Source organism: Crotalus tigris, unplaced genomic scaffold (genome assembly GCF_016545835.1).
Source record: "Crotalus tigris isolate CLP2741 ecotype Arizona unplaced genomic scaffold, ASM1654583v1 scf7180000018563.1161478300:1536566, whole genome shotgun sequence".
In the NCBI taxonomy this organism is placed as follows: Eukaryota; Metazoa; Chordata; class Lepidosauria; order Squamata; family Viperidae; genus Crotalus; species Crotalus tigris.
Window position 1 is genome coordinate 259,878 of NW_024097077.1, and position 20,123 is coordinate 280,000.

General features: G+C 45.8%; 1 protein-coding gene across 1 annotated transcript in view; it reads left to right on the forward strand.

Annotated features, from left to right (window-relative positions):
- Nucleotides 1-18,410: 18,410 nt before the first annotated feature.
- Nucleotides 18,411-20,123, forward strand: part of PTHLH (parathyroid hormone like hormone) — a 17,015-nt gene continuing 15,302 nt past the window's right edge. Inside the window, exon 1 of the mRNA XM_039354564.1 lies at nucleotides 18,411-18,655. Coding sequence (XP_039210498.1) covers nucleotides 18,647-18,655 — 9 coding nt within the window. The 5' untranslated portion in view covers nucleotides 18,411-18,646. The remainder of the gene's footprint in view (nucleotides 18,656-20,123) is intronic.

Sequence of the window (20,123 nt, forward strand, 5' to 3'; positions counted from 1 at the left end):
GACCAAGGCTTTGGCTTGGCTACATGACAATTTCACGTGTTCGTGTTCCAACAACATCTAAATACGCAACTGGAGACCAGGCGCTCCAATGCGCACACGTTCTGCGCCCAGGTGATCGGAGATAGCTGCTCAAGGCTAACAACTCTTGAGTTGTCAAGAAGCCAAACTGAACGGGCTCTTTCCACTGGGGTTCAGCTGAGCAATGGATTCCAGGGTGGACTAAGATAAGCTGCCTCTGCCCTATAACTCATGGGGAGAAAGGGAGCCAATCAAAACGAAGGCTGACAAAATTCTACTGTCAGCAGAGTTGCAGTCCAGGAAGGAATAAGGTCAGAACGCAATCTCAGGAAAGGAATGTTATAGCTTCATTTCATTGTCTAGCTGCAGACTCACAATTAGGGAACACAATCCATGCAGCTATTTTGCATCCAGCTTTACATCTCCATGGAGAACTGGGTGATCAGCAGCCAAGAGGGCAGCCTGCTCTGTATTGAATTGACAGTGGATAATATCCTCTGTGAAGACAAAGTCCTCCAGCATCTGGGCCCTCTCCTGAATAAACCTGGAAGCAGACAGGAATGGGGGCAAGGTCAATTAATTCTGGGAGTTGAAGTCCATATGTCATAAAAGGGTCAACTTTGAAGACCCCTGGGTTAACCCAACACATGGAAGCATGGAATATATCTTAAGTCTCTCTCTGAATGAGAAAATTGTTGAAGCCCGTAGGATGACATACAGTATAATGATCATTAAAGGCTTCTTCACGTACATGTACACACCACGTGTATTGTACAACCCTTGACTTACGGCTTATCATTCAACTGAGAACAATGAAAACCTGGCAGTTTGATTAGACTGAATTTTAGCTGTGAGGATTGGAAACTCAAGGAATGAACAAGAGGTGTGTGGCCAGCTTTAGCGGCCAGGTCTGTGACTAGTTGTTTTGTTAACCTGAACAACTCAAGTTTACTCTTGGGTGTCAAGGGCATGCCGTGATGATGCTGTTATGCTCAGGACACCGCTTGCCTTGCCTCCCTTCCACAGATAGTCATAAATTCACAGTTTGGAGATTCAAATGTTTAGCTGTTAAGTCACTGGGAGAACCTTGGCCTAGATCTAAATCCAGCCTTTCTTGCTGCTTCCATTAGCATAGTAATACTGTGGTCTGTAGATTTATTTCCTGCCTTTTTTTCATAATAACAGAATAACTGATTTGGAAGGAACTTGGGGGTCTTCTAATCCAACCCCCTGCACAAGCAGGAGACCCTATACCATTCCAGACTGTCCAGTCTCTTTTCGAAAGCCTCCAGTGATGGAGCACCCACAACTTCTGGTGGCAGGTTGTTCCATTGGTTGATTGTTCTCACTGTTAGGAAATTTCTCCTTAGTTCCAGGTTGCTTCTCTCCTTGATTAGTTTCCATCCGTTGCTTCTTGTCCTGCCTTCAGGTGCTTTGGAAAATAGTTTGACTCCTCTTCTTTGTGGCCACCCCTCAAATATTGGAACTCTGCTATCACGTCACCTCTAGGCCTTCTTTTCACTAGACTAGACATAACTCATTTATGCAGCTCTCTTTTGGTAGGCAGTTTTCAAAACCATACTTTTTTTTCAGAAGCATCTCTCACAAACAATGGGGTTTTGTTTAGATGTTTAATAGGGGAAGCTCAGCTTTAGCAGATTTAATTCAGTCTCATTAAACCAGTTGTGGGGGATCTGCCGTGGCATTTCTTACAAAACAGCAATCTTAAAAAGCTAGATTTCTTTTCTTTCCCTAATCTTTGGCAAGAAACTATATCTCGGCTTTGTTTGTGAGGCTGAAAAAGTAAGAGATGCTTTTCAGCAGCCTAAGAATGAAAGGTGGAGACACAAGTATGAACTGTATAAGCTCAGAAATATTGCACAAATCATGGCAGCCACCAACAGCGCATTAAGAGAGTGGCTCGGTCAGGATCCAGTTGAAGTGGACGAGATTTATTTCTCAATGTTGTTGTTGTTGTTGTTATGCACAGTCAGCCAGAATGTTCAGACTTGATTTGACATTTTTGTCTACCTATCGAGTCCTTACCAAGGACCTGGGATAGGCAGATGTTGATATTTGATGGTATTACAGATCTCGTCGCAGGATGGAAGCAGTTCCTAGTAAGACCACCTTCTGCAATTGACTAATGGCGAATTTGTCAATGTCGATGATCGTGTCCAAGTGGTGCTCCAGTTGTTTTGGGATTGCACCCAAGGCGCCTATGACTATTAGTACTACCCTTGCTTGCTTTTGCCACAGTCTTTCTATTTCTATTTGTAGATCTTTGTATTTTGTTATCTTCTCCAGTTCTTTCTCGTCTATTCTGCTGTCTCCAGGCACTGCCACGTCCACTATCCAGACTTTTTTGTCTTTCTTATCGACAATTATTAAGTCTGGGGTGTTATGTGGCAGGTGCTTGTCTGTTTGAATTCTAAAATCCCAGAGCAATTTAACATTCATTTCCTATGACTTTCTCTATTTTATGGTCCTATTTTTCTATTTTATCATTCTTGCTTGCAGGCAAATGATATTTCATTATTATTATTATTACTATTAACCATATGTACTTTGAAGTAAGAGCATTGGGCTGATGAAGAGAACGCCTGACCACAAGGAAGAGGTGTGCACTTGTTTTTCTATTGCTTCTTAAGACTTGTGGCTTTGGTTCATGAAGTTTGAGTATTTAAACACCTTGTTTATGTCCCTCTGCCTTGGGCAGCAGACACAACCAATGCAATATTGGTTTTGACTGGAACTTGCCTTCTGCATCAAGCAGTGTTTCTTAACCTTGACATCTGGAAGATGTATGGACTTCAACTCATGCTTTCTGGGGAATTCTGGAAGTTGAAGTCCACACAACTTCAAGTTAGCAAGGTTGAGACACACGGACATCAGCTATGCTGTTGTTTTCCTTCTGTGTCAAACCTATCCTGATCTTCTGTTTGAAACTCTTCTAGTTTTTAGCATCTTCAACCAGTGGCAAGATGGTAAATCTTAATCCATCCTGCTTATTCAAGATGTTCCACTATCAAGTCTTGGTGTCCCTTTATGCAGAACCTCAACAGTATTCACTATCCATGGTGGGTACCTAAGAGGAATGGGAAAAAAATCATTGCAATGATGACAGCTGTCCAGAAATAGGTGTAAAATCTATAATCTATGAAGATGAGTACCAGGACTCCTATCGTATGTTTTTCGGTGGTTATAATTTTTCCAAAATTTGTTTGAGACAGAGAGCTTTCTATATTCAATCACTGTTTGGAAACATGGGTTTTTTTTTTTTTTCATTTCTACTTGGCTTTGAAGAATGAACATAATTTACATTGAAACTCCACCCTCCACATCTGTCTACGCGGTCCAAGGCAAGCAGGACCCTGGTGGTCCCCAAGTTGCCTTTTATTGACTGTCAACATCAGAAGATTGATGGGGTTTACTAATTCCTCTTTTTTTGGCTCAGATGCTTTTCCACCTCGGAGTATAAATTATGTGCATGACTGATGGCCAATCAGAGCTGACCGTGTGACCAAGTCAGGAAAACAACATTCATGGCTCATGTTTTCTTTCTAATCCAAACAGCACAAGGACTGAGATATTTTATGTTCCTCCCGTCCTAAAATGTAGAACCTCTCAAAGCTTCATTTGTCATCTAAAGTAATTTTCTTGCAAGTCAGGCTGGTGACATCATAGGCTTCACCATGAGGTTTTCTTTTGGCAGAAGAGAAAAATGTTTCTTCAGCTTCCTTCACTGACTAGCTGATTATTAAAACTCTTAAGAGTTCTAGGATTTCTTAGTGGTTCCCCCGTTCAGATGTTAATTACGTACAAGGCTATTTTGGGAGATGAGCCTAGATTGATTAGGTGCTATCTTACCTTATTAGGTGCAACCTAGAACTAAGAAGAAACTTCCTGACAGGGAGAACAATTAACCAGAGGAACAACCTGCCTCCAGAAGCGGTGAATGCTCCAACACTGGAAGTTTTTAAGAAGAGACTGGATGGCCATTTGTCTGAAATGGTATAGGGTTTCTTGCCTGAGCAGGGGGTTGGACTAGAAGACCTCCAAGGTCCCTTCCAACTTTTATTATTATTATTGATCATTGCAGTCAGCCAGATGTTCAGACTGGATTTGGCATTTTTGTCTACCTATCGAGTCCTTCCCAAGGATCTGGGATAGGCAGATGTGGATGTCTGATGGTGTTACAGATCTCGTCGCAGGATGGAAGCTGTTCCCAGTAAGGCTGCCTTTTGCAATTGACTAATGGCGAATTTGTCAATGCCAATGATGGTGTTCAAGTGGTGCTCCAGTTGTTTTGGGATTGCACCCAAGGTGCCTATTACTATTGGTGCTACCCTTGCTTGCTTTTGCCACAGTCTTTCTATTTCTATTTGTAGGTCTTTGTATTTTGTTATCTTCTCCAGTTCTTTCTCTTCTATTCTGCTATCTCCAGGCACTGCCACGTCCACTATCCAGACTTTTTTGTCTTTCTTATCGACAATTGTTAGGTCTGGGGTGTTATGTTGCAGGTGCTTGTCTGTTTGAATTCTGAAGTCCCAGAGCAGTTGTTGTTGTTGTTGTTGTTATCTCCTTTCTGGGAATGGCTCCTTAGTGTCATTCTTCCCCATCTGTTGTATTCTGTTTGCTAAGTTATTGAAGCTGCTAGTTTTTTTTAATTAGGCAGAAGCAATGATCTAAAAAGTAGATAATAATTACCGACTTTCTAGTAGGTAATCCTGGTGGTGTCCTTGGGCTGAGAACCTAACATTAATTAGAGTTTTACATTTTGTACTTTTACAACACTGAATATATATATATATATATATATATATATATATATATATATACATTAAAAATATGAAAAAAATATATTGCTTATATATATATTATATATATATATATATATATATATATATATATATATATATATTGCTGCTAGAAGCACGAAGCCGAAAACACCAGCCTGAAGATGACGAATGAGACTTTGTCGAAACGTCGCCAAGACACTTCCAATTTGACGCGGGAGAAAACCCGAATAACCAAAGACCTACATACAAACACCCGCGAAAACCTCAGAAAATATATATATATGCCATTTTTTATAGATAATTTTTTTCCTTAACCTAGCCTTTAGGCATATGACAATGCAATCTTGTATGTGCCTACTTAGAAATGATTTTGTTTGGGGGAAAACATTTTCTAATACACGGGTACAGGATTTCAAGCTTAAGGGAACAAGTTCAATTGACTTGCAGGCATCATGGCTGAACAATCTTCCTCGCCTCTCTTTTTCTTACATTGGGTGCTTTGCCCGTGAGCTTCTGTCATTCCTGAACATCTCCAGTATTACCCCCAGAGTCACCTTGTCCAAAATGTAGGGGTAGATTGCCAGATATTGCAGGGGGTAATATCATCAAATTCCACTAGAAACCAAGGAAGAAGGTGCAGTGAGCCTTCAGAATAAGAACCTGACAATTTTTTTTTAAAAGGTAATCAAATAATCAGTAAAGTTTACTAGTGGCAGGATAAACTTCTTTCTCAAAAGGCTGAGATGTGTTCACTGCCTTGGCTTGTTTATAAAAGTAATATAGGCAAGATGCAAATAAAAAATAAATAAGTAAATAAAGCACTAAAACGAAAGGCACGTATACTGCCACGTCCCAGCCATTGAGTGTTGAGGCAAATCAGCCTCCCTTGTGAAATAAATGAGAAATAAGCAGAATCAAACTCATGAAAAAAAAAATGGAGAATGGGTCCCTTTTTTTCCCTCTTTAAATAGTTTATATAAAAGCATCCGTGCAAAGGAGATAAAAAGACAGAGCTGTTCAAAACCAGATGGGGTAGAAAAAGGATCCTTCAGTTGAAAAAAATAGAAGGCTCCAAGGATAAGAATCTGCTAGGAATACAGGACGCAACTCTTGACATAAACAGGTGCCAATTTGCATGAGACACACAGGACTGAGCTTGCATGTAGAGACCATAATTGCCGAAAACAATAAATTAGACTTAAACCCACAGAAAAAGAAATTAAATTTAAGGTAGTTGCTAGCTGACATTTCCCAACTCCTTTTGCATATGGACAACCGTTGGAACAGGTGTTACCTGTGCCACTGGGTTACCTGACAGATCTTTCTTCCTACAAATTCCATCTTTAATCAGAGGTGAAGGGGAATTTTAATTTTCTCACCTCCCATTCAACCTCAGATATAATACCTTGCCTCTTTTCTTCTGGAATTCCCTTATCATGACAAAAAAAAAAATGATTTTATTCTTCTCCAAAGTCCCTGGCTATTGAAAATAGCATCATTATGAAGCTCAACCTATCTCTCTGCCTCAACTTACCTCTTATCAAGTATATTGATTTTCATCAACCATATGGTTATTAAAAGGGTTCTAGGTAGATCCAGGCTACGTGCCCACCCATTGGTTTCTTGTCACCCACCCATCTTCTGCCTTATTTATTTTTCTCAGATTCTTTTAGTTAAATACATGAATGGAGAATAGCCTGCAACGCTAAGCGCTCGCTTTAAGCATGACCTTTAATTTCCAGACATTCTTAAAAAGAGACTAAGGTACAAAATAGAGGTCTAGGCTTTGTAGCTTTTCAATAAACGGGTGTTTTGTAGCTGGCAGTACCATCCTGGCAGAGATAGTGAGATAGTCTAAAACAAGCTGCCTCATTGGTTGCCAAAGTAGCCGTCTCTGCCACCTGTTCAACTGGTTGATTGCTCTCACTGTTAGGAAATTTCTCCTTAGTTCTAGGATGGTTCTCTCCTTGGTTGATTTCTATCCAACTTGGTCAAGTCTACACCCTAACTCAGGGGTCTTCAAAGTTTGAAGACCTCTGCCATAACTGTTTTCATTTCCTGTTTTTTGAACTTCTCTATCAGATGAGACGTCTTAAAGTCATCGGAAGGTCTTCAGACCAGCACATGCACAAACAATCGTGATCAAAGTGTCTGGTGATATTTATTATAAAATAAAGCCTAAATGCAAAAAAAAAAAAAAATAATATCTGCAGCTGTAAAAGCAGTTTTAACTTGCATGGTATCAGAGGAATTAAGCAATAAAAACAGCTGTAATGAATAAAAAACAACCCAACCCATCTGCCTGGTCTACGATTTCCTATAAAAGGCTTATACAATGTTGTTTATAGAAGTGAAAAGTAGACAAGCTAAAATTCCTTGTTAGTGAAAATTTTAGAGTGTTTCTTGAGTGGAATCTCCCCTAAACCATGCAGACATCCACACATTTTGACTTGTGTCCAAAAATTGCAGGTGGTCCAAAATGCAGTTTCCCCTGATGCTTGTTCTCAAAGAATGACACTGTCTACCGATTGCCAGTGGAGACACAATTAAAGATGGCAGGACTGTTCATGAAAACCCTCAAGGGTCGGGACAGCGTTTCTCAAACTTGGCAATTTTTAAGACAGGTGGATTTCAAGGCCCAGCAAGCGTCTTTCCAACCCCACTGATACATTACTCAGTATACTCTGCTAAAATTTGCCAACCTCATTTAGGAATGAAACAGGATAATAAGGGGTCTACTGGAGGCAAGGGTAACATGACCTTCTCTGCTGCAGACATTGTATTTTGGGACAGCTTGGCTCGTCTTTTGCTTCTTGTTCTGTGTCTTGTGCTGCTCAGAATGGGTGAAAGAAACCATGAAATGAGAGGAGGAGGAGGAGGAGGAGGAGGAGGAGGAGGAGGAGAAGAAGAAGAAGAAGAAGAAGAAGAAGAAGAAGAAGAAGAAGAAGAAGAAGAAGAAGAAGAAGAAGAAGAAGAAGAAGAAGAAGAAGAAGAAGAAGAAGAAGAAGAAGAAGAAGAAGAAGAAATAACAACAACAACAACATGTTCTACATTTGTATTATTGTTTGAAAGTTATAAATAATTCTTGACCAAGATGTTCTCTGTGGTAGCTATTTCTGCTTTTGGCTCTTGATATGTTGGAGATTCTGTCTACTTGGCTGTCCCTTTAGTACTTGGAGATCCAACATTCTAGATTGGCAAAAGCAGCATGAATGAAGACATGAAGTATCCTTCCGCAAGCCAGGCGAAATACAAGCGGTTCCTTTCATGACCTTAATGAAATCGTTAATTATGTCAGCAACTCAAGCGATAGATCTCCAAACACTTCACGTAGCCTTTGCTACCTTCAAACTTCCAAAGAGGGTCTTCTCACAAAGATGTTGCTGAGCACAAATAGCCCTACAGATCCATAGATCCCTCATTCAATTGCTTTTTTTTTTTTTTGCTTTGACTTTTTTTTTTTTAAGAGCTCAGCTGACATTCCAAGTCCCAAATGTTGACCGGCTCACTGCATCCTGTGTTGGTACCATGATGCAATTGAAGCTAGCTTCTTAGATCCCCCAATACACCACAAATCATACTCCTCAGACGGTGCCTTCAATAGCCTGCTTTCATTTGGGTTAAAGTTTACCCTGAGTTCCTTTCCAATATTTCAAGGTAGTTTTTAGCACCTTCCAGCAGCATTTTTTCTTGATGTAAACATTCACATGTGTTTACCTTCTCAGAGACTCTGCTAAAAAAAGACTCTATGTGTATAAGCTAGTATCTGAGCTTTCCCCCAGCTGAGGAGGAATTCAAAGTTTCCAGGAAAAGTGTGGGGGGAAAGCCAACTCTATTTTCAATTATAAAGGAAGATGAATTTGCTTTTAGTTCTACTAGTTCTACGGGAATATTACACACTCTTCCTTGCTGTGGTGCAGCCTTTATCTCAGACCCTTTTGTCAAGGATTTTACGCCCATCCTAGGAGAATTCAGTTTGAAATCCCCCTAATCAAACTCTCTTGGTTGTGGCCAAACACATTTTGACTTCTGAGGTGCAGCCCACCCTTGTATCACAGCCCATTGTTGAGGCAACTCAGTTCATGGCCTTTGCAGCCAAATCCCATTCTGTCAACATTTGGGCGTTCTACAATGCCAAGCCTGTCAGGATGTTATTACTCTAGTTTATTGAACAGGCTTATGTATCCCAGAAGGTCAAAGATGAAAAATAATCAGTGGACGCAATTTATTGCAAAGTATGAGAGGCTAATCATATGCAGGGCAATCAAAGAAGAACTTGGCAATTTAACACAGTAGAGCAGAAGGTAGAATAATAGGGCTGGGAGGACCATTGGAGGTCTCCTGGTTGCCCCTCTGCTCAAGTAGGAGATCCTATGCCATTCTGGACAACTGGATGTCCAATCTCTTCTTGAGAATCTCCAGGGGTGGAGGGCCCACAAGCTCCAGAGATAAGCCGCTCCACTGATGAATTGTTCTCATTGACAGGAAATGTCTTCAACCTCTTCCTTCTAGATTGCTTCTCTCTTTAACGATCTTCTACCCGTTACTTCTTGTCCTGCCTTCAGATGTTTTGGAGAGTAGGTTGAACCCCTTCTTCTCTGTGACAGCCCCTCAAGTACTGGGAGACTGCTAGGAGACTGAAGGACCCTTAGTCCTTCTCTTTGTTAGACTACACATACCTAGTTCCCTCTATCTTTCAACATACAGTTTATCCTCTAGACCAGCGGTAGTCAACCTTGGCTCTTTTATGACTCGTGGAGCTGGCTCAGGAATTCTGGGAGTTGAAGTCCACGAGTCATAAAAGAGCCAAGCTTGACTACCCGTGCTCTAGACCCTTACCATCAAATGAGTGAGCCAGCCGTGTGCAGCAGCAACCAAAAAAAGCTAATGCAATCCTAGGTTGTATAAACAGAGGCATAGCATCAAGATCACGCGAGGTATTATTACCGCTTAATAATAATAATAATAATAATAATAATAATAATAAAAATAATAATAGTAAAGTTGGAAGGGACCTTGGAGGTCATCCAGTCCAACCCCCTGCTCGGGCAGGAAACCCTACACCATTTCGGACAAATGGCTGTCCAGTCTCTTCTTAAAAACTTCCAGTGTTGGAGCATTCACAGCTTCTGGAGGCAGGTTGTTCCACTAGTTAATTGTTCTGTCAGGAAGTTTCTCCTTAGTTCTAGGTTGCTTCTCTCCTTGATTAGTTTCCACCCATTGCTTCTTGTCCTGCCTTCAGGTGCTTTGGAAAATAGCTTAATTCCCTCTTCTTTATGGCAGCCCCTGAGATATTGGAATACTGCTATCATGTCCCCCCCTTGTCCTTCTCTTCTTATAAAACCCTAGTGAGGCCACGCATACTGGAATACTGCAGCCAATTTTGGTCACCAGATCACAAAAAAGAGGTTGAGAGTTTGGAAAAAAAATTCAGAGAAGAGCAACTAAGATGATCCAAGGACTTGGGATACCTGCCAATCAATGCAGGTGTCTATGATGCTGTAAATAACAGGCTTTGCTCCAGACATCCACCTATTAGGACAGCCAGAAACCTGTTGGATAATAACTTCAATCTGTTTCAGGCCTGGATGCAAGAGTGGTTGTCTATGGCCCCTCCAGAGTGTCACAACAATTCCTGCTTTACAGCTGAATCAAAAGGAGTCAACCCATCCCATAAGATCTGGTGGTTCCTCAATAGGATCAGGACTTAACATGGCAAGTGTGCTACTCCATCAATGGGGACAGCTCTCCTCTGGGGAGTGGGCTTGTGGTGCTCTGAAGCAGACAGAGGGATATTGTGGGACGGGTCCTCTCAGCGCATCTCAGAGAAACCCCAGAGATTTTGTGTCGGCAATTCCAGTGTGTATCGACTCTGTAAACAGCTCACCTTTCAATCTGTAGACAGAGTAAATAGTTTGATATTTGCTCATGGAGAATGCAACTTATGCGATGCGCTTTTTAACATTTTTGCCCTGTGCTAAATAAAGAAATAATCTATGAGCAAGTAAAGGCACAAGGATGTATATGGAACAGAGGAAGAAGAAGAAAAAAAACTTCTTGAAACTAAATGGGAGTTCAGTGCTAAGTGCCAGTGAAGGAAAAAGGTTATGAATCAGCCTCAACACATTTTCAAATTGACGTTATTTTCAAGTCCCGTTGAAAAAGAACAATAAAAATATATAGCAACGATTGCAATGCATATGACAAAGGAAACAGAACAAACGCTATGGAGACTCTCAGCTGCCTGTAGGGCGACTTCAAACATCGTATTAAACATTTATGGATACCCAAAACAGCAATAAACCGCTAAAATTAATTGCTTGCTTGATATTCCACGAACTTGGAAAAAGACTCATGGGCTTAAGGAAGAACTAACATGCATCCATGCCATCAACAATAAAAGGGAAACTTTGTAAAAACACTCACTTGCTAATCAATTCCATCACTTCAAAACATTGCATTGTTTGTTATATGACATTTAGCCAAAGTCGGTTTAAAAAGATACTTCGATAGCTTGTTTTCACTCAATGGATCTCAAAAAGCCCTTGGGAGGGTGGGTGGGGGCTCCAATTATACATGGCCACACATTCATAGGGATACAAAAAGGCCCCTGCGGAGGGTCAAGTGATAAAATCCTTATTCAGGAAGTTATAGCTCACATTTTCAAAACAATACGCATCCTTGTCCATAGAAATCCAGTTAAAATACCTCCCTCCATAACCAAGCAAATTTACTTTTTACTTAAATACTATAACACGGCGGAGAAGGCATGAAAGTTCCAGCAAGGCCTACCTTTTGCCCTCCTAACCTTGTTAAAACCTGTTGCACGAAATTGAATTGCAAGAGAAAAAAAAACTAACAGCTGTTAAAAATCAGGGTGTTAATGAGTTGCCCTTTTAATAAAGGTTTCTTAAAGAGAAAGATTTCAAGGTTTGATATGACATAGCGTGGTGAAGAAGGGAGAATCCATTGTGTATGCATGTAAAACTTTTATATGTATAGTCCCCCTTTAATTCAGTGATGGCAAACCTTTTAGAGACCAGTGCCCAAACTGCAACCCAAAACCCACTTATTTATCACTGGGTGCCGGGTGGGCGTGGGCGTGGTGGTCATGGCAGACTGGGTGGGCGGGGCCAGGGTGGTGGTGCCAGTCCCTCGCTATCTCCAGGACATGGCACATGTGCCCACAGAGAGGGCTCTGAGTGCCACTTCTGGCACGCGTGCCATAGGTTTGCCACCATTGCTTTAATTCTTTGGCCAGCTGATGAGAGCTAAGTAGCTCAAAATAGCTATAGTAGTCTCCCTTTAATTCTTTGTCAGCAAAAATCTAAAATTTAACACATGTATGTGTATGTGTAACAATCTTTATTGCTTAGTAAACAATGTGTTGTCTGGGTTCATATATTTAACAATGATTAATAGTAATTAATTTCTATAATTCCATAGTTAACATGTTAGATAGTAATACACTTCCTTGATCCTCTCCTTTTCCAGTGAAATTCTCCTTTTACCAACATTAAGCAAATAACAGTTCTTGATTCTATCGATACATACAAAATTAGATAGAGACATTTTTCTCGTGTTTATGCAAATAACAATAATATTGGTATATAACATCTTTTCTAACCAGCTTATATTTCAGTTGTATTTGCAATTAAGGTCTTCTTGTTGAATCAGTGTAGAACTTGTTTTTTCAATGAGCCAATGTACAATTTTGTGGTGGCCATCTATGCTGAAACACATTCAGTCTTAGCTCCACAAGGCCGTCTGGAAACAGCAAGGAACCAGCCTCTGCCGTGTCAGCCCTGTCCCCGGGGTGCATGCTGGGGAGGTGTCACCCTTTGTGAGGAATGAAGAAATGCACCATTGCCTGGAAGTGGCCAGCAAATGGCCCTCGCCTACTTCACATATCTGGCTTGATGGGCTCCAGCGGAGGGGTTTCAGCAGGCAGTGAGGCTCCTCCAGTGGACCATGCCTTGGCATTTGCCCCCGTCCCACCCCCTTCTGCCAGAGACCCTCAGATCTGTCCCACTCCTGCCCAGGCCCCCACAGGCACCCTTGACGCGAAACGATGTAGAGCTGGCCATGCCCACCCAATAGGCCACACTCCATCTACACCCACCCAATAGGCCACACCCACCCTGGTCACACCTGCCCGGTCCCCGAGGGCAGCCACAATGCTGATGCGGCCCTCAATGAAATTGAATTTGACATCCCTGGTCTAGATGACCTCCAAGGTCCCTTCCAACTTTGTTATTCTGTTATGAGAAGCTGCAGGAAGATTCAAGGCAGAAAAGTGACAAAGGCATCTGAAAAAAAGATGTGGGAAAACTTGGCAGCTGAAATCTTGGATTCTCTGCCTCTTTCCCGTTTTAAAATTATATATACCTGTCTTTACACTGGGGCTGCCTGTGGATTTCCCTCTCCCCCCCCCCAGAAAAAATGCTAATAAAATCTAGAATCCAAATGAAACACAGAAGGCAGGTAAAGTCTTCTCTTTTTTTCAGATTCAAAATTGGTTATAAGGAGAAAAAAGGTTATGGAGAGGCTAAACTGGGGTAGCCATGAATTCTCACTCCCGCTGCTGAAAGTATGCAACTCATTTTCCAGCATGATTGCAAAGAGCACCGCTTGCTCTGCCCTAGAGCTTCTGTCATCGCCGATTATATCAATTTATACTCTCTCCTTTGAAGTCAAAAACATTTCCCGTGAACGAGGCTCATAGGACTTGCATTATATGCTAGACTTTGTGACCAGAAAAAAACGACCCAAAAATAAATCTCCCATACAAGTTCAGATTCAAAGCTTCTTGCCCGTGTATTAAGATCATCTTTAGAGAATATTTTGGGGGTCATCTGTCCACAGTGGCACAGTGACCCCCTGGAGGAATGTTGATGAGGGACAGAAGATAACAGAATAATAGTTAGAAGGGACCTTGGAGATCTTCTAGTCTGACCCCCTGCTCAAGCAGGAGACCCCAAACCACTCCAAGCAGTCTCTTCATCCAGTGATGAAGCACCCACAATGTTTGAAGGCAAGCCATTCCACTAGTTGTTCTCACTGTCAGGAAATTCCTCCTTAGTTCCAGGTTGCTTCTCTCCTTGATGAGTTTCCATCCGTTGCTTCTTGTCCTACCTTCAGGCGCTTTGGAGAAGAGCTTGACTCCCTCTTCTTTGGGGCAGCCCCTGAGATACTGGAAGACTGCTATCCTATCACCCCTCATCCTTCTCTTCATTAGACTAGACATACCCAATAGCTTGACCCATTCTTCTTTCTGAAAGCACTTTAGATATTGGAATGGTGCTATCATGTCACCCCTAGTTTTTTTCTTTTCACTAGACTAGATATACCCAATTCCAAAATGTTGGACACAACCATATAATGGAAGCCCACTGTCCACCTAGCTGAGGCAGGTCTTTACACCCACCCTCACTTTTATGTGACCCACACATAAAAAAACAGGCAGTGATTATAGACGTGGTTTCCAAGCAGAAGCAAAACCAGATGAATCCTTCTCTGTAATTCGAAAAGTTGGCTTTGCCATTTCCGTCCCCTTCACGTCCACCCTGGCATTGTGGGAAAACGACGATGCTTTCTTGAATAGAGCAAGGCTCCTGATCTTTTGGGATTTTCCTGACTCAGCAAAGGATAACAAGGGTGCGTTTAACAGGGCAACGCAGAGCCAGAATGCCATCTCAGGAATTTGCTGTGCATTAGTATAGGCACACACACTCATACGTTGTCATATACAACCTCATCTGTATTATGTGGTTTTAATTACTCTGGATTGAGGGCAGCCTTTTATCACATCTTTGCTTGCACAGACTTGAACTTGGTTAAGAGGGACCAAGGATCTGCCAAGCATCTTCCTGCTGTTTCAGGATGATGGAATTCCAGAAAATGAAGCCGTTCCCTTCCCATCTTGGTTGCCGTGAATTTATGCCGGTTTCCTCCTGTTGTGACAGCAACCAAGGAACGATTTTGTGAGGAAAGGAAGAGTCAAAGGCAATTAGAAATCTTGTGCAAAAATTCTACCACGCTCCTATCGTCGGGACAAGGGTCAAAGTTTTAGGCAGTTGGGAAATACCAGTGTTGAGAGGGAATTCAGAGAAAGAGAGAAAAGTGAAGAAGTTGAAGAAATTTGAAGCGGAGTAGTAGGGACACTGATAAGAGGTGCCAGCCGTGGAATAATAGGATTCACCAAAGATAGGGTGTAAAAGGCCAGGAGCGATGGAGGTAGCTATCTTGGGTTCCATCATGGTTTCCTGAATCACCAGGAGAAATTGATCCCAGTTAATACAGCAATAAGAAAAGGGCATGGAGAAAGGGTTTGGATCACATATTAGTAAGTCTTCCAGATAATAATAATAATAATAATAATAATAACAACAACAACAACAGCAGCAACAACAGCAATAATAATAATATAATAGAGTTGGAAGGGACCTTGGAGGTCATCTAGTCCAACCCTCTGCTCAGGCAGGAAACCTAGACAAATGATTGTCCAGTCTCTTCTTTAAAACTTCCAGTATTGGAACATTCACCACTTCCGGAGGCAGGTGGTTCCACTGGTTAATTGTTCTCACTGTCAGGAAGTTTCTCCTCAGTTCCAGGTTGCTTCTCTCTTTGGTTAGATTCCATCCATTGCTTCTAGTTCTGCCTTTGGGTGCTTTGGAGAATAGCTTGACTCCCTCTTCTTTGGGGCAGTCCCTGAGATATTGGAACACTGCTTTCATGTCACCCCTTCCCCTTGTTTAATTCCCTTCATAAAAGGGTCAACTTTGAAGACCCCTGGGTTAACCCAATATATGGAAGCATGGGATATATCTTAAGTCTCTCTCTGAATAAGAAAATTGTTTGGAGAACAGCTTGACTCCCTCTTCTTTGGGGCAGCCCCTGAGATATTGGAACACTGCTATCATGTCCTCCCTCGTCCTTCTCTTCATTAAATTAGACATGCCCAATTCTAGCAACCGGTCCTTATATATATGTTTTAGCCTCCAGTCCCCCGATCCTCTTTGTTGCTCTTCTCTGCCCTCTTTCTAGAGTCTCAACCTCTTTTTTACATCGTGGTGACCAAAACCGGATGCCGTATTCCAAGTGTGGCCTCACCAAGGCCTTGTAAAGAGGTATTAACCCTTCACGTGATCTTGATTGTTGATGCAGCCCAGCACTGTGTTGGCTTTTTTGGCAGCTGCAGCACAGGGCTGGCTCCTAATGAAGGGATTGTCCACTAGGACTCCGAGATCCCTCTCACAGTTGCTACTATGGAACCAGGTGCCACCTACTCTGTACCTGCGCATTTGGTTTTTCTCGCCTAAACGTAGAAGCTGACTTTTTTCAGACAGAAGTCGAGTGTCTTCCCGATGCCCATATCGGCCCTTTTGAAGGCTCTCCCCTTCCAGGGGTCAGCCTAGGGCAGTGTTTCCCAAACTTGACCATTTTAAGGCATGTGGACTTCAACTCCCAGAATTCCACAGCCAGGGTTGCTGGCTGTGGAATTCTGGGAGTTGAAGTCCTCATGCCTTAAAATGGTCAAGGTTGGGAAACACTGGGCTAGTGGGGGGGGGCCTTTCCAGGTGCGAGCCATCGCCTCCAGTCGGCCTGGCGAAGCGGCCTCTGCGGCTTAGCCCGGGGCTGCAGCCACCATGGACAGCTCACTGGGTCTGCCCCGCCGGACCCGAGGCGCGCGCGCGCGCGCTCTCCTGCGCTCCCTGGGCGGTTTTTCTTGCCCGTCCGTCCTTTGGGATTTGGCCCGGTCTCCCGTCTGCACGGCGCAGGCCAGCAGCCCTTCGCCCGCAGCTGTCCAAGTCGAAGGGGGGGGGGGTTGCCAAATGAAAGAATTGAGGCTTTCAGTCTTCCCGGAGATTGAGAGGTCTTCGTTAAAAGAAAGGCAGGAGACGGATGGGCCAGCTAGAAAAACTTGACCAGATCCTTTTCCTTCCCGTTCCCTTTCCTTCCTTTTCCTTTCCTCTTTCTTTTTCCTTTTCTCTTCCCTTTCCCATTCCCATTTCTTTCCTTCCTTTCCTTTCCTTCCACTTTCCTTTCCTTTCCTTCCACTTTCCTTTCCTTCCCTTTCCCATTCCCATTTCTTTCCTTTCTTTCTTTTCCTTTCCTTCCACTTTCCTTCCTTTCCTGTCCTTCCACTTTCCTTTCCTTCCCTTTCCCATTCCCATTTCTTTCCTTCCTTTCCTTTCCTTCCACTTTCCTTCCTTTCCTTCCCTTTCCTTTCCCATTCCCATTTCTTTCCTTTCCTTTCCCTCCTTTCCTTCCCTTCCCTTCCCTTTCCCATTCCCATTTCTTTCCTTTCTTTCTTTTCCTTTCCCTCCTTTCCTTCCCTTTCTTCTTTCCTTCCCTTACTTTTTCTTCCCTTCCACTTTCCTTTCCTTCCCATTCCCTTTTTCCTTCCCTTCCCTTCTTTTCCTTTCCTTTCCCTCCTTTCCTTTCCTTTCCTTCCTTCCGTTCCCTTCCTTTTCTTCTTTCTTTTCCCTCCTTTCCTTTCCTTCCACTTCCCTTCCCCTCCTCCTCTTCCCCTTCCCTTCTTGCCTGCCTCCCTCCCTTCTTTCTCCCGCCTTTTTCTAGACATCCCATCACAAAGTGTGTTGCGTGGAAACGATCCTTGCGACAATCAGCAACGCCGCTAATTCTCCATCCTTGGGAAAGAGGCCACCTGGTTTACAGGGCAAAGCAACGGAGGGCGGGAAGCTCTCCCTCCTGTTGACGGGAAGACGGGGGGGGGGGAGGGAGGAAGCGTGGCTGATCACAGCGCGCTCCCCGCGGGAGGACGACCCTTTCCTAGCAGGCGTGAGAAATCAACCGGCCAGTTTGCAAGACGCCAAATGCCCCCGAGTCAAAGATTCTCCGGGCGGGCGGGCGGGGGGAAAGTCCAGAGACTTCGCTTGCTGCGTAAAAGTCCTAAGAATTGGCAGCGCGGCCGAGACACGTGTTCGCGCCGACGTTACCAACCGGAGGTCTGAAACTTGGGGGCACTCACGACGGTGGGTTGTGTTCCCCAACCCCCCGTTTTGGGGACGAGGTTTCCCTCAACTGTTGGGGCGAAGGAGCAATCCTGCCAGGCAAAAGAAGGGAAATGAAAGGGAACCCCCAAAGCATCCAGATCTGGGACACGCGCGCCCCGATTTGTTTTTAGGGCACTGTTACAAAAGGTGAAGCCCTTCCCCCTCGCTTCGGGACACACACACACCCCCCCTCCGTCGTCTCCATTTCAAGCTCCTTCTCCGTGTCCCAAAGGAGACGGGTCGGTTTGATAGCCCTCCCTTAGCCATCAGGCCGGTGGATTCCCGGGGATGGACTAGATGGTCTCTAAGGCTCCTCCCGACCTTTCCAGTCTAGGCGAAGGCCCGGAGCAGCCTGCGGGAAAGCGGCCCTTGTCCTCCCCAGGGACTCGGCGCGCAGGCAGGTGGAGAACCCAACGGGGGTCCCGCCCGGTCCCGAGCGGGCGCGCCCTCCACCAATGGCCCGGCGTGGGAGCCCCTCCCTCGCGCCGCGATTGGCTGAACCCGGCGGGGTGCGCGGGCCGGTTCCTTTCAGGGCTAAGGCGAGGGGGGGTCGCCCACCCCAGCCCCCACCCCCGGCCGGGGTCCTACAAAGCCCGGGATCCCGCCGGGATCCTCCAGTGGTTCCGAGAGAGGCAGCCTGGCACCTGCTCTCCTCCAGGCCCTTTCGGGAGAACGGAAGGAGGGGAGAAGACGCCCCGACGGCCCGTCCTTGACCCACCGCGGAAGAGACCCTCCCGTCTCGGGGAGCCGCCCTGCCCTGCCCTGCTTTGCCCGGCGGGCTCCGCGCAAGGAAGAGGGGAGACGGCCATGGAAAAGGTGAAGGATGGAGAGGGAGAAACGGGGAGCGCGTCCCCACGGTTTTACTCCATCGGTTTACAAACGCTCGGTGCTCCCCCCTCCCCTGCCACCACCACCACCACCCACCCCCGCCTCCCGGGGACCCGGTTCTTTCGGAAGAGCCTCTGTCCCCAGCGCTGCGTGGTACCCATGGGACGGAGGATGAAGGGATGGAGAGGTGGGGAGCCGATGCCACGCATTGTAGGGGGCGGCAATGAGCCCAGCCCCCGAGCGCGAACGGGAGACCGAGCCCCCCCCTCGGCCTTGGCGGCCTGGAGGGGATGAATGGGGGGAGGGAGGGAGGGAAGGAGGGAGGGGGTCGTTCTCCTTTGCGAGGCACTCGCCCCGGCCTGCGCCCAGCGGATCGGGCAGCCAGGAGAACTCCGTCCGCGCCCTCCAGGGTCTGGGGACGTTGCACAAGGGCCTGCGGGCTATTAAGGCAGAGGAGCGAGTCCGAGAGATAAGCTGAGCCCGAGAATGGAGCTCCTTTCTTTTTGGAGAGGCTGGGGAGCTGCGTTCTCACGACGCGCCGGGCTGAATGTAGACAACAGCCGTAGCTGTTGGCAGCGTTCACACAATGCCCGTTTCCGCACGAAATTAAGCGGGTGGGCTGACCGGTCACAAAGGGCGAAGTCTTCACGCGAGTCCCCGCCCGCCGTCGGAGCGACCCGGCCCTTCAGCGGCCCTCCCCTTTCCAAGGCCGAGCTGACCCGGCCTGGACCCCCCTCTGGCGCTGACTGGGGGGCGGCCCTTGGCCACACTGGCTGGAGGCTCCTCAGAGTCGACGCCTGCCCCCCGCCCCCCCCCGCAATCAGACAGCCGGGGAGGGCAGCCTGGGCTTCGCCGTGGCCTCCTTTCCCGGCTCTCCCTCGGAGGGCGCCGTGACCCGGGCGTGACACCCTGACGGGGACCTTCAGATGAGAAGAGCAGCGGAGCCCTTGGCTGGCTTGGTCCAGCCAGACGGGACCCCCCTCCCGGGAGGAGGAATCAGGCCGGGGGCGGGACTGGCCCGTCTCCAGCTGAGCGCAGATGGCGGGCGGGGGGCGCAGACGAAGCACCACCTGCCGCTGCCCCCCCCCCAGCCCTTTTTCCAGAGACCAGTGGAGGAACGACAGGAGGGGTTGGGGGGGTTCTGCGCCGCCCCCGCCCCCCAAACTGGACCAGCATTGGGCTCTCCGGCTGGCAAGGGGGGGGGGGGTCCGGGAGGGCTGCGCGCGGTGGGGCCGGGCATTCGAGGCGGGCTTTGACCGGTTCCTCCCCGGAGTCGAACTGCTTTTAGACTTTCGTTCCAGAATGGGCAGGAGGAAGGAGTCGGAGGTGTGGAGTCCGATTCATGGACGGACGGACGGCCGCCTAGCCTCTCCCCTGCCCGGCCACTCTGCGGGGTTCCCCTCCGGAGGGCGAGGCTGGTGGCGGCCTTGGGAGCTGCTGCTGCTCCAATTGCTTG